Here is a 13,497-nt window from a genome sequence, read left to right on the forward strand (position 1 = left end):
CCCTTCTCACATCCCTCACCAAAAAAAGTCTTGTGTGTGTATACACACACACGCACGCGCACCACACACACACTTTTATGTATTTTATAGTGGGGGCACTAAATCGTGTGTGTGTGTGTGTGTGTGTGTGTGTACACACACACACACACATTCCCAAACCTGTAATCTTATTTGTTAAAAAGACCTTTGCAAATGTAATTAAGAATTTCAAAATAAAATCATCCTACATAAGCGGGGACACTAAATCCAAACAACGGAGACACACGAGAGAAGGCCATGTGAAGATGAAGGCAGACACTGGAGTACTGTGTATATAAGCTGCCAAGGAATGCCAAGAATTGCTGGCAGGCACCAGAAGCAAGGAGAGGCATGGAATGCATTTCCTCTCTGAGCCTCCAGAAGGAACCAAGTCTGATGGCTGACAACACCTTGATTTCAGACTTCTGGCCTCTAGAACTGTTGTTTTAAGCCACCCAGTTTATAGTGATTTGCTATGGCTGCCCTAGGAAACTAACACCAATAAAAATATGTACATTATAAAAATCAACAACATATATATGGGATGATAAAAGTATAGAAGTAGAAATTCTAACATTTCTTTATGCCTCAATGGATAATCTGATGCACCATTATGAAGAACACAGCTGTAGACCAACATGTGGACAGAAATAAAGCCAAACGAGGGCGCCTGGGTGGCTCAGTCGGCTTCGGGTCAGGTCATAATCTCACGGTCCATGAGTTGGAGCCCCACATCGGGCTCTGTGCTGACAGCTCAGAGCCTGGAGCCTGCTTCAGATCTATGCTCCCTTCCCTCACTCTCTCTGCCCCTCCCCAACTCACACTCTGTCTGTCTGTCTCTCTCTCTCAAAAAATGAATGTTTAAAAAAATTTTTTAAAAACAGAAAGAAAGCCAAACGACAGAGCCAAATTATCTTAAAACCCCAATAACCATTAACTTTCTTTTATTTTTCCTAAAATACTGACACACCATGATGATTTTTGTACATTAGGCCTAAAAGCTACCTTTCCGCTACTTATAGCACTGAGAATTTTTTCATTACAAATGCAACAATTATTTTTGACATAATTTCCATGACAACATATCTTCAACACACTGCTTCACTTATCATGACTAGCATAATAATTAATCATACCATTTAAGAATGCTCACTAGTGAAGGGCACCTGCGTGGCTCAGTTGGTTGAGAGGCCGACTTCGACTCAGGTCATGATTTCACGGTTCGTGGGTTCGAGCCCCGCGTCAGGCTCTGTGCTGACAGCTCAGAGCCTGGAGCCTGCTTCTGATTCTGTGTCTCCCTCTCTCTCTGCCCCTCCCCTGCTCATGCTCTCTCTCTCTCTCTGTCTCTCTCTCTCTCTCACAAAAATAAATAAACATTAAAAACAATTTTTTAATAAAAAAGTAAAAAGAAAAGAATGTTCACTAGTGAGACAGCAAACGGCTATCCACCAAGAGGCCAGAGAGTGCTGCCAGAGTTCAGCTTTGCTAATCAGTGTAAGGACCTGCTGCCCTGTGTCTTGCTTTCATTTGAGACCAAGGAAGCTATACCACAGAGAATATGGTTTCTAACACAGAAATAGTCAACACATTCAAACAAGTTTTTAAAAATAGAGAAAACATAAGGTTACAACTGTGATATAAAGAGAGTAACTGAAAAGAATATGTCCATTAACAGGGGACTAGATCAATTGGGGCATGGTATAATGAAGGCGACCTATAATTTATCAACCAACTGGGACACTTTGAAGAGTACAAAGGGGTATCATTAGTTTCACTGTCATAAACACTTTAAACTCTATTTCATGTAAATCAGGATACTGATTATAATAATATTATAACAGTTAAAATGAACTAGAGCAACATGTATCAACATGATTGGTTTTTAAAATCATTATTAAAAAATATAAGTTGTAGAATGACTAGTGCAACATACCACTAGCCATTTACACATTTTTAAAACAGAATCATATATTGTTTATATAAATACCCACTCATAATAAAAAGTATAAATACAAAAATAACAATAGTGATTCTCTGTGTGATGAAAAAAGGATGACTGAGGTAGAAGAAAAACTAAGTTTAAAATACAATATAAAACAAACAAAAAGGACAAAAAAATGTCAGTATTTGTTAGTTCTGGTTTGGGTTATGGATGTTTATTATATTATTTTCTAACTTCAGACACTCACACCAGATACCCACCAATGGACACCTACTGGTTGGGAAAATTCAGTGACCTAAATTGTCTCTTTTTAACCAGTGCATGACCTATGTGTTCGTTATACTTGAGAAATCTTTCTTTAAAAACTCAGTTTTTAAGAAATCAGAGCATTCAACAGTAAGTCAATTACAAAGACAGAACCACCCTATTCAAATGTTTCATTTTAAGAGCAGCAGCTGCATTTCTTCTGGGAAAGGTGACTTGAAAAATCAAGATATGACAAGCATACAAATTCTAGTATCTTGCCCCAACCCCACCATGCTATAAAATGACTCACTGGAGAGGGTAGTTTGTTTTATACCATTTTAGCGATGGGTACAGAGTTCCCATAATTTCTAAAAGAAAACATGCATAACAAGAAGTGCTTAAATTTTTCAGATTTACTCTGTTCCTCTTACTGCAGATCCTCAAAATTCAGCTATAACCTACAATTCTTCTTCCCTTCCAAAAGTGACTGGTATCAAGCCACTTATACTTTGAACTTCTAAAACAGAATGGAAGCAGAGAGGAGATTAAAGTGCAACTCCAAAAAGTAAGAATTGCAGGTTCATAAGGAAATGTTTTAATTTACTTGCCATGAAACAGCAATTTATTGCCCTGTTCTGGAAATAACCATGGAAAACAAGTCACTTTGAAGAGAAATGTTTGCATTTTGGCTTATCTACCCTTCCACCCTATACCTAGCACTGCTGTATCACTTAATTCAAATGCCAACCTTTAGATTCTCTTTGCTGCAACTACAGCCAATTTATGTTCCTCTCATTTCAGAAAGAAATTAACCACTTCCAGAATGTGTCAGACATAAGTAGAAATGCGCTTCACTTTTTAAAAATCTATATATTATTTACAATTAATAAAAGTCTGAACGTACAAACAAAATTAAAATTAAAATTCCCCCAATACGCCTACTCTGAGACGACCAAAATTAAACTTTTCGTGTACCTTCTTCCAGCTTTATCCCATGCAACCATAAAAATTATGTGTAGTTATGGGTATTTACCTAAAGAAAACTAAAATACTAATTCAAAAAGATATATGCAGCCCTATCTTTATTGCAGCATTATTTACAATACCCAAGATGTAGTAGCATCCTAAATGTCTGGCAATAGATGAATGGATAAGGAAGATATGGTACAAACACACAATGGAATATTACTCAGCCATAAAAAACAAACAAACAAAACAAAACAAAAAAAACAAGATCTTGGAGCACCTGGGTGGCTCAGTCAGTTAAGCATCCAACCTCGGCTCAGGTCATGATCTCACGGTTTGTGGGTTCGAGCCCCGCATCTGGCTCTGTGCTGACAGCTCAGAGCCTGGAGCCTGCTTCAGATTCTGTGTCTCCTTCTCTCTCTTCCCCTCCCCCACTCATACTCTCTTTCTCTCTCAAAAATAAATCAACATTAAAAAAAAAAGGAATAAGATCTTGCCATCTGTGAAACATGGGTAGATCTAGAAGGTAAGTTGCTAAATGAAATAAGACAGTGGCAAGGGCCACCATTCTGACTGAGCAACCCTAGTGAAAGGAGCCGAAGAAGTAGCACAGGATGTCCCCATTTTCCCTCCCCCTTCCTTTCTCTGGTTGACTTCCCAAGCCCTCTATACGCCAGTCCTGGTCCCACCATGTCCCAGAAATAAGAAGAGGAGAACCCTGCACAAGAGACTGGTGACGAGAAGCAGGACACACAGGAGAAAGGAGGTATTCTCCCTGAGAGAGGAAAGGAGGCAAAGCTAAAGGCCAAATATCCCATAAGACAAAAGCCAGATGGCTCCAACTTCATGGAGAGACTCCAGAAAGGGCAAAAGTACTCTGACTCAAGAGACCACAACATGGCCAAAGACAAGAGGAAGAATAAGCAGTTGCCAAGTGCAGGACCAGACAAGAACCTGGTGACTGGTAATCACATTCCCACCCCACAGGATTTGCCCCAGAGAAAGTCCTCACTCATCACCAGCAAGCTTGTAGGGTAACCTCAGCTCCCCTTCTCTCTTCTTCCTCACCCACTGAACTTTTAATATATCATAGGCTGGAGTGGAATGAGTGCCTGGTTAGATCTCAACTTGCGAGCCAGAAATGACCCTAATTCCCACAGGAGCTGCTGAGAAGATGATGTGGGTTGAAAGGGGGCTCTGAATTCATTTCTTTGGTTAAATTGAGATTTTCACACCCTCACTGAGCCCAAGCAAGGGCCAGAAATGAGAGACTAGGATTGCATAATGCTGTAAATGCTCTTTTTTCTCTGTATGAGAACCTGGGAAGATGTGATTTCTCCTTTTGGAAGAGAATATCCCAAAACTGGTTAGGCTAAGCCTTGAGTAATATGGTAGGTTTACATCTGGAGGCCAACCTGACAATGCTGGGAAAGGGAGACTGAACAATATCTGTTTTCTCTGCTTCTACATGTTTTGTTTTTGTTTTTTTTCCTCTTAGGCTGCTATTGCTTCATATTTCCATTATGGCAGGTTTAGAGAATCCTCAAAAAGAAAAACTTGCTTGCCTAAAACTACAATGCCCACCTAACCTCCCTTACTGAGTGTCTCTTACAGTTTTCCCTACATCATTTACATGAAACGGGCACTTTCTTTCTCTTCTAGCATGTGCTTTTGAAAGTATCATGGGACAGTGGAAAGAGCACTAGGTGTAGAGTCAAGATATCTGGGTTCCAGCTGCACTGCATCTTCGCAAAACTGATGTGTAACCTTGGTAAAGTCATTTAACCTCTATGGGTTTCTATTTCCTCATTTGTAAAAGAGTTGAATATAGATAAGACTGATTCTAATTTCAAAATTGTATAACTGCCAGCTGAAAAAAAACAAACAAACCATGCCATTCATGGTAAAACTAAGTGAGGAAAGCCTGTGGGTGAGCCTACAGATGGGAGCCATCTGAAGACTAAATGGGGAGAGAAAAAGTTGAGACTTGGGAGCTATATATTGGAGCAAGAGGGCCTCATAAATATCATGGTTTTCAGCATCAAGGAAAAAGTTCTAAGAAGCTAGCTTCTAGAAGCATCTTGCCCTTGCCCACTTTCCTGGCCTTTACTGCTAAAAAGTTGCTCTGGCAGCCAACCTGTGGGCCTGAGGACACATGCTTAGTCACACACGTTTGGTGGAGTCCCACATTTCAGATGTAATCAGATGCCAGGTGTATTGTTAAGGAGATCAGAAGAAATGGGACACATTGAGCAAGCCTCTGGGCTTTGGTATTATGGCAGGGCTGGAGCAGCAGGTCCCTAGGAGATGATTCACCTTGGAAGAAGGGGAGGGGGGTCAGGTGGTCCGGGAGAGAGAAAGGGAACATTGAGAAATCTCTGCCTTCCTAGAGCTCAGTAACTTGACTCCTTGACTCCTATGGGATGAGGAGAAGCAGCAATGTGAATTCATGAGCAAGTGGAAAAGAGGGGTGCAGGTGGCCAGCACCTTCATTCTATGTATCACTAGTCTGGCCTAAATCCTACTGCTAATTAGGATGGCAGGAGTGAGAACTAACCATTCAAGAGGGTAAGATTTGTAATCCTCTCTCGTCCTCTCACCTCACAAATTCAGATACATCAAACATTGGGCCCGATGAGAATGACCATGAACCTACTGATACATGTGTGGGGTGATAGCGGGTGTGTATGCTTCTTCCTGACTGGCCATTCACTTTTCAAGCTATCAGATTGGATAGGAGAAAGCTGGTGAAGAAGGAATAGAGAGCAGGATCCCTGGATTCCCTGGGCCCCAGACTCCTTGACTGTCACTTGTATATAATTTTTGTGTTTCTTGCTCCGTTTCCTCATGCTGTCTTCCTTAGTATAAAGTCTGTGTGGGAAGGGGAAAACGCAAAACATCCGTGTATAGTTTCCTCAACTGTCCCAGCCATAAACATAAACATGTCATGTTATTATATAAATATATACATAATTTTGTGTGTTTTCTTCAAAAAAAATCATCAGTAAAAGACAAAACACTATGATTTCACTTATATGTGGAATCTAAAGAGCGAAACAAATGAACAAAAAAGCAGAAACAGAGCCATATATACAGACAACAAACTGGTGGTTGCCAGAAGGAAAAGCAGGGGTATGGACAAAATGAGTGAAGGAAAGTGGGAGGTATAGGCTTCCAGGTACAGAATAAGTTATGAAGGTGAAAAGTACAGCATAGGAAATACAGTCAGTGATACAGTAATAGTGTCGTATGGTGACAAATGGTAGCTACACTTGTGGTGAGCAGAGCTTAACATACAGACTTGCTGAATCACTGTGTTGCACACCTGAAACTAATGTAACATCGGTGTCAACTATACTTCAGTAAAAATAAATTATATGTAGTCTAATTAAAAACAGAATACTACATATACTGCTTCGTAGTCTTCTCAATCGGCATTTAATTAATGTCCCTGTTATTTTTGAAAGGGAAAACAAAAATCCCAAACTAATGGCATGTTAAGAGTATAAATTAGGTAACTGTATTATTCAATAATAATTTTTGATTTAGGTAGAAAATTTGACAGCAACGAACAAGCCTGATAATTTCCAAATTGGATACAAAGTAAGCAACAATGAGGAAAATGAAATCCTGCTTGAATACTTAGGCTATTTCAATCACTTAAAGCCTCCCCAAAGTCCATTTTGAATTTAAAACAGTAACTATATGACAAAATCAAGAAATAATAAAAGTGAAAATGAAAGTACTGTACAGAACAGTTTTCTCCCAGCCGACAAAACCTGTAACAAAAATATATTAATTATAACAATATTTTCTCCAAAGTTAAGTATCATAAACTGGCGTCTAAGATTACTCATTTGAATAGGTACCTGAAAACTGACTCCCACAAAATAAAGTACGCACCTAGCTCCAGAGTCATATTAAACTATGCTTCTTAGGGGCACCTGGGTGGCTCAGTCGGTTGAGCGTCCGACTTTGGCTCAGGTCATGATCTCACGGTTTGTGAGTTCGAGCCCCGCGTCGGGCTCTGTGCTGACAGCTCAGAGCCTGGAGCCTGCTTCGGATTCTGTGTCTCCCTCTCTCTCTGCCCCTCCCCTGTTCATGCTCCGTCTCTGTCTCAAAAATAAATAAAACATTAAAAAATAAATAAATAAATAAACTATGCTTCTTATATGACAGGTATTATTTTATTCATTGCAATATTCTTTATCAGTATCGAGGCACAGTACACAAGTAACCATGAAACAAAAATAAACTTAGCTTAACTATCTTCCCACTAAGAAATACACGTATGTGAAAAGTCACACCGAAATGAATTTTCAAAAACTTAACTTCACCATTAGCTTATAATTTAAGAAGTGTTTTATCTATAATTTTAATTCATCTTCAACTGACAAGACATCCCTTATGCGTTAGTTCTTCTATTCTTGTCCCTTTCTGTAAATTGACATAGTAATACATTAAAACTATTCTTTTGGGTGGCTCAGTCAGTTAAGGTCCAACTCTTGGTTTCTGCTTGGGTCATGACCTCACAGTTCATGAGATGGAGCCCCACATCGGGCTCTGCACTGACTGTGTGGAGCCTCCATGGGATTCTCTGTCTCTTCCCCCCTCTCCCCCACTTGCACGCATGCACTCTCTCTCAAAATAAACTTTTTACAAAGTATTCTTTTTACTTTCTTATTATAGTTGACACACAATGTTACATTAGTTTCAGGTATAAGCCTCAGTGATTAGACAAGTTATACCTATACTCATCATAAATGTAGCTACAAACTGTCACCATACAATGCTATGGTAATATCACTGACTACATTCCCTATGCTGTACCTTTCATCCTTGTGACTTACTCATTACATACCTGGAAGCCTGTACCTCCCACTCCCCTTTATTCATTTTGCCTATATCCCTACCCTCTCCCCTCTGACAATCACCAGTTTGTTCTCTGTATTTGAGTTTGTTTCTGCTTTTTATTAAAAGTATTACTTTTTGAGGGCGCCTGGGTGACTCAGTTGGTTAAGCATCCGACTTCGCTCAGGTCATGATCTTACAGCTTGAGTCGAGCCCGACGTTTAGGCTCTGTGCTGACAGCTCAGAGCCTGGAGCCTGCTTTGGATTCTGTGTCTCCCTCTCTCTCTGTCCTTCCCCTGCTCACACTGTCACTCTCTGTCTCTCAAAAAATGTATAAATGTTAAAAAAAAAATTGGGGGGGGGGGGCCTCCTGGGTGGCTCAGTCAGTTGAGCCACCGACTTTGGCTCAGGTCATGATCTTATGGTTTGTGACTTCGAGCCCCGCGTCGGGCTCTGTGCTGACAGCTCAGAGCCTAGAGCCTGCTTCTGATGCTGTGTCTCCCTCTCTCTCTCTCTCTCTGCCCCTGCCCCACTCATGTTCTGTCTCTCTCTCAGAAATAAACATTAAAAAAAAATTTTTTTAATCTTTTTAATAGAAAAATGTAAAAAAATTCTGCCTTCCCCACTTGTGGCCATCCTGCTTCTTTTCTCACCCATACTTTTATTTAGCAAAAACATTCTGTGAAAAGCATTGCTAATATGGTAATACAAGAGGTCTTTGTGAATGAGGTACCAAACGTCCCAAAATATCAAAGGCCAGTTAGTATCCAACTCACAAATTCATAAACTGGGTTTGCACTCAAACAGAAAATAAATGATACCATAACCAAAGGTCATTTTTACCTTTGTAAGAGGCACCCTTTAGGTGCTATGCTTGACTTTTCATATATATTTTAACCTAGGAGCAATCAGGTTAGTTCATGCTTACATACAGAAAATCATGTAATTCAAACTATTCAAGAGCTCAGAGTAGACAAAGGTCACAAAAAAAATCAACTGGTTAATGTTTTGCCTAAAGACAGAAAAGAAATATGTACTATTTTCCAAAGAAAATGGGATCTCAAATAATTCAATGACTTTCTAGTGAATTTCTGCAATTCAGTGATTTTTAAACCACAGTGGTTTTTAAATCATAACCCTGGTAATATATATTTACATCACAACCTATTACGCGCTATTTTCATTTACATATGTAACTCAAACAAAGGTTTCACAAAACAATACTTGCCCTTAATATTTGTGATGCACTGATTATTTCCTATTCTAGTCAATTTTTTTTAACGTTTATTTTTGAGACAGAGAGAGACAGAGCATGAACGGGGGAGGGTCAGAGAGAGGGAGACACAGAATCCGAAGCAGGCTCCAGGCTCTGAGCTGTCAGCACAGAGCCCGACGCGGGGCTCAAACTCATGGACCGCGAGATCATGACCCGAGCTGAAGTCGGCCGCCCAACCGACTGAGCCACCCAGGCGCCCCTCTAGGCAATTTTTTAAATGCAGTCATGACCCACTGAATTGATTTCTCTAACCACAAATGAATCACAACACCAGTTTTGAAAAAGTGCATTAGTGGGGCGCCTGGGTGGCTCAGTCGGTTAAGCGTCCGACTTCGGCTCGGGTCATGATCTTGCGGTCCGTGAGTTCAAGCCCCACGTCGGGCTCTGTGCTGACAGCTCAGAGCCTGGAGCCTGTTTCAGATTCTGTGTCTCCCTCTCTCTCTCTGACCCTCCCCCATTCACGTTCTGTCTCTCTCTGTCTCAAAAATAAACGTTAAAAAAAAAAAAAATTAAAAAAAAAAAAAGAACAGAAAAAGTGCATTAGAAAGTATTGTTTCAACCAGTAAGTGTTTATTCACCATAACGTAACTACAAATACCATATCATGAAATTTTGTGGCTATTATAGAAATTACATTTACCGATTTTTTTGGTACAGTCAAACAACAATATAAAAATGTTTACTAAAAGGACAGTATGAAAGAATATTTTAGAATATTATCAAGGGGATAGAAAAGCCAAAATTAGACCAAAAAACATGCTCAATAGTTATATAAATTAGAAAGATCTGTGTGGCAAGATCAATTGATAACTTAAGTTCAAGGGTGCTTAAATACCACCGTTTTCAATAGTTTAGACATTCTTTCCATAACTTCAAATAAACTGAAAATCTGTTAAATGAATCTTTTTTTAGAGATAATACAAAAATAACTAACACACAACTGGAAGGATAATATATCAACTCAAAGGTGGGAGAATTCCTTATCCAAACTGCAGATGTCTCTGGTTTCTGCTCACAGAACAGTCTTAGTCTTAAAAGAGAGATATATTCACATTTTCAAACAAATATTCAAAATTCTGATTTGAAGAAAAAAATAACACATAAAAGGGGATTGACAATAAAGTAGGAAAACAACAAATACTTACGGGAATGGAAAAAATATACTATGATAAAATTAACTTCTCCTGTTTTTTTTTTTTTAAAGACTATAAATAATAACCTCAGGTAAAGAGAACCCAGGAGAGTGTTTCCAATCCACGGTACCTCAAATCATAACACTACAGTCAATCATTTCTTAGTGCCTTCCCAGAATATTTCCTTTAAATACCATAGTGATTCTGGCACAAGAAAATCTTGGGATGATAAGGGTCTTCAGGTCAAAGGCACTTTAAGGCTAACAAAGTAGCATACTGCACATTTTGGGGGCTGGGGTGACTCCAAATGGCCTAAAATGATTTCAGCCATGCCAAACCAGGAATCTAGATGTCAAAAAATAAAAATAAAAACCGTATCTTCCCATTTCAAAGAGACGAATTTTAGTTAAGCTGCAAGCTTGTTAAGAACAGCAAATCCAGCCAGCTTGGATATACATTTCTTATTCTAACAATATGGAGAAACACTATTATTTGCATATAATTTACCTGCAAAATTAACAATTCAATGGTTTTTTAGTAACTCTGACTTTGCATACACTCATGTTCTTTCCCTCAAACAGCACAGGAGTCTTTTATAAAAAAAAAAAAGGGGGGGGGTTGGGGGATCTGAAGCAGTAGTAGTTACTAGGGCAAGTGCTCACCATTTGGCAGAATATTTCAATGGAAGCAAACAGTCATCAAAGTGAGTTTTAAACCGGCACCCACAGTTCCTAACTTGGTAATCTATTTCAACAAGATTTTAAACATGTTTTTACTCACTTCAATTTTACATAAACAAGTTCCAACAAACTCACTCACTTTTCCACCACATAGATTTTGAAAAGCAAAATAAATGTGTCCCTAATGGGACACAACAGCTGTTTTTAAAGTAATTTTTCCATCTTTTAAAAGTACATTGTATATTTCATGGTATACTTTAAAAGAGTATTGAAAATCACAGTGGCTTTGACCAAAATAATCTTCTTGTTGTTCTATACATCTCATGCCTCTACACTCTACTTTCATTCAGGAATGAAATCCACAAATATATTGTAAAGTTCAGTGACTTTTTTCCTGTACTTCAAAAAGAACACCAAATGCTACTTCCACAAGCAGTGTGTTACTAATCATTCCTTTCAAATGATGTCAAATGACATTGAAGACATTAAGAATATGGGGATAAAGAAGGAAAAAGATTATTTTCTTTACGCACTTAAAAATACCCTTAATATTTTTAAAAGCAAAAATGACAAAGCTGTATAAAGAGTAAATGTACACAAATCACCAGAGAGACAATAAACAATTATAACCATAAAAAATAAAACTGTAACAAGTACAAAGAAATGCAAAGACCATAGGTGATAATTTCTAAAATTGTATATTTAATTAGGGACAAGAGACAGTTCTTGATTTGACATGAGCCCTTTCTCCCAAAGCCACTCTTTACTGAATTGTAAGGGGAAGCTAGCAATATATGGAGACAGTCATCAATCTAATATACATTCTGTCTCATTGCTACTTTCATCTTTACCATAAAATTTAAACTCTCACCAATGAGGAAGTAGTTCTTCATATCTGTAATTGTAGACATGTAAGTAAAAAGAGCAGAATACATTCACTTAATGGCAGAGATACTATTAAAAGTTGGATAAAAACCAAACTTACCAATATTTTTTTTTCTTTTAAAGACCTAAAGTATTTGACAAATTCCAAACTTTTAACAGATATAAAGTACCTTCCCCAACCCTGGGCCCTGCAACTCCCTGCCACCAATCCCCTAGCTTAGGCATAAATGTAAACGACTAAAGCCTAAATAGCATAATGAATAGAAGGTGAAAACTGACAAAAATTCTCTCCTTGGCCAATCTCTAGCAGGCTCATCTGAGCCCTCTGCTCAACTAGAACTCAATCTCAGCTTATAAAAACTACAGACTCCATCCCCTCCCCAAACATTAAAATATTTAAACAAACACTAACACAGTTTCTAATCAAGACCCCATCCCTAGGATGACCCCAGTCCCTCTTAAAGTGCCTGCCTAAGAAAGCTCAAGGCTGCCTAAAGAATTTAAGGTTTTATTAGCTGTAACACCTGACTACAGGCCTCTGAACATCCTATCTTAGACCATTTACTGAAAAGAGTTTTTTACAACTGTAAATTCTTCCTCTGTCCCTTTGGAGATACGTATGCATCTCCTACATCTCAGGAATCCCTGTCAAGCACATGAAAAACATTTCTTTAAAATGTAAACATTAGAAAGGATAGGGCCTCAGTCTCTCAATCTCAGTAGGAGGGCAGGATCCTAACTTCCAGACAGTCTGCTAATAGATACAACCAACCTAGTCATCATTTACACCGACAAACCCTTTGTGATTTTTCACTTCCTGGACTACTAAGCCAAGTGAGCAACCCCTCCTTATTCCCTCATTCTCCATTTAAAATGCCAGTCACTTCTGCATGAATAAAAGTTGTGTTCAAACTGAACTCTTCCCTATTGCTATATATTACTGTTCAAAGTCTGTCCTTAGCACTTTAACTAGCGTCCAGCTTTATCTACGACAGAATGAGTAGAAAAGGAAAGTTAAACATCTCTCAGTTAGTAAAGACTCAGGTATTTTATTAAGATCATCAGATATGAAATTCTTTAAAAAAATGAAGGTTTAAGTTCATGAAGGAGTCATAATTTAAGGAGTCAACCAAATAGCATTTGGGGGCTGGAAAAGGACCCTGGCAAACATCAAGTCCCAAGCCCTTCATGTTAAAAATGACAACTCTAAGGTCTAAAGAGATTAAATGATTTACCCAAAGTGATTTCAATAAGGGACGGGATTAGAAAGGGCTAATTCGGCATGATTTTCTTCCTGACTCCAACATGAAAATATCCTTTCTCTTATATGCTCACTGGCAAAAGCAGAATTTCAAGTCAAGATCAGAGATGGACATGTATTACCCTACAACAACACAAGATTTTACAGTTCCACTATACATCAACAACTGTAAACTATGGAAAGCTTGGTGCAAGTACACAGATGATTTCATTTCACTCAGGGAAGGCTATTTTAATAAT

The 13,497-nt window shown here is 38.6% G+C and overlaps 1 protein-coding gene and 1 pseudogene across 4 annotated transcripts in view; one reads left to right on the plus strand and one right to left on the minus strand.

Annotated features, from left to right (window-relative positions):
• The window catches only part of ZFAND3 (zinc finger AN1-type containing 3), a 323,061-nt gene that overhangs the window by 203,949 nt on the left and 105,615 nt on the right, over positions 1-13,497 (minus strand). For 2 of the 4 annotated variants that reach the window (XM_053222858.1, XM_027057835.2), the window contains exon 3: positions 11,984-12,007. The exons of the other annotated variants lie outside the window; for them this stretch is intronic. In XM_053222858.1, the coding sequence (XP_053078833.1) occupies positions 11,984-12,007 (24 nt within the window). The remainder of the gene's footprint in view (positions 1-11,983; positions 12,008-13,497) is intronic. 4 annotated transcript variants of the gene reach the window in all.
• On the plus strand, positions 3,863-4,955 carry LOC113598880 (alpha-endosulfine-like; annotated as a pseudogene).

This window comes from Acinonyx jubatus, chromosome B2 (assembly GCF_027475565.1).
Source record: "Acinonyx jubatus isolate Ajub_Pintada_27869175 chromosome B2, VMU_Ajub_asm_v1.0, whole genome shotgun sequence".
Taxonomy (NCBI): domain Eukaryota; kingdom Metazoa; phylum Chordata; class Mammalia; order Carnivora; family Felidae; genus Acinonyx; species Acinonyx jubatus.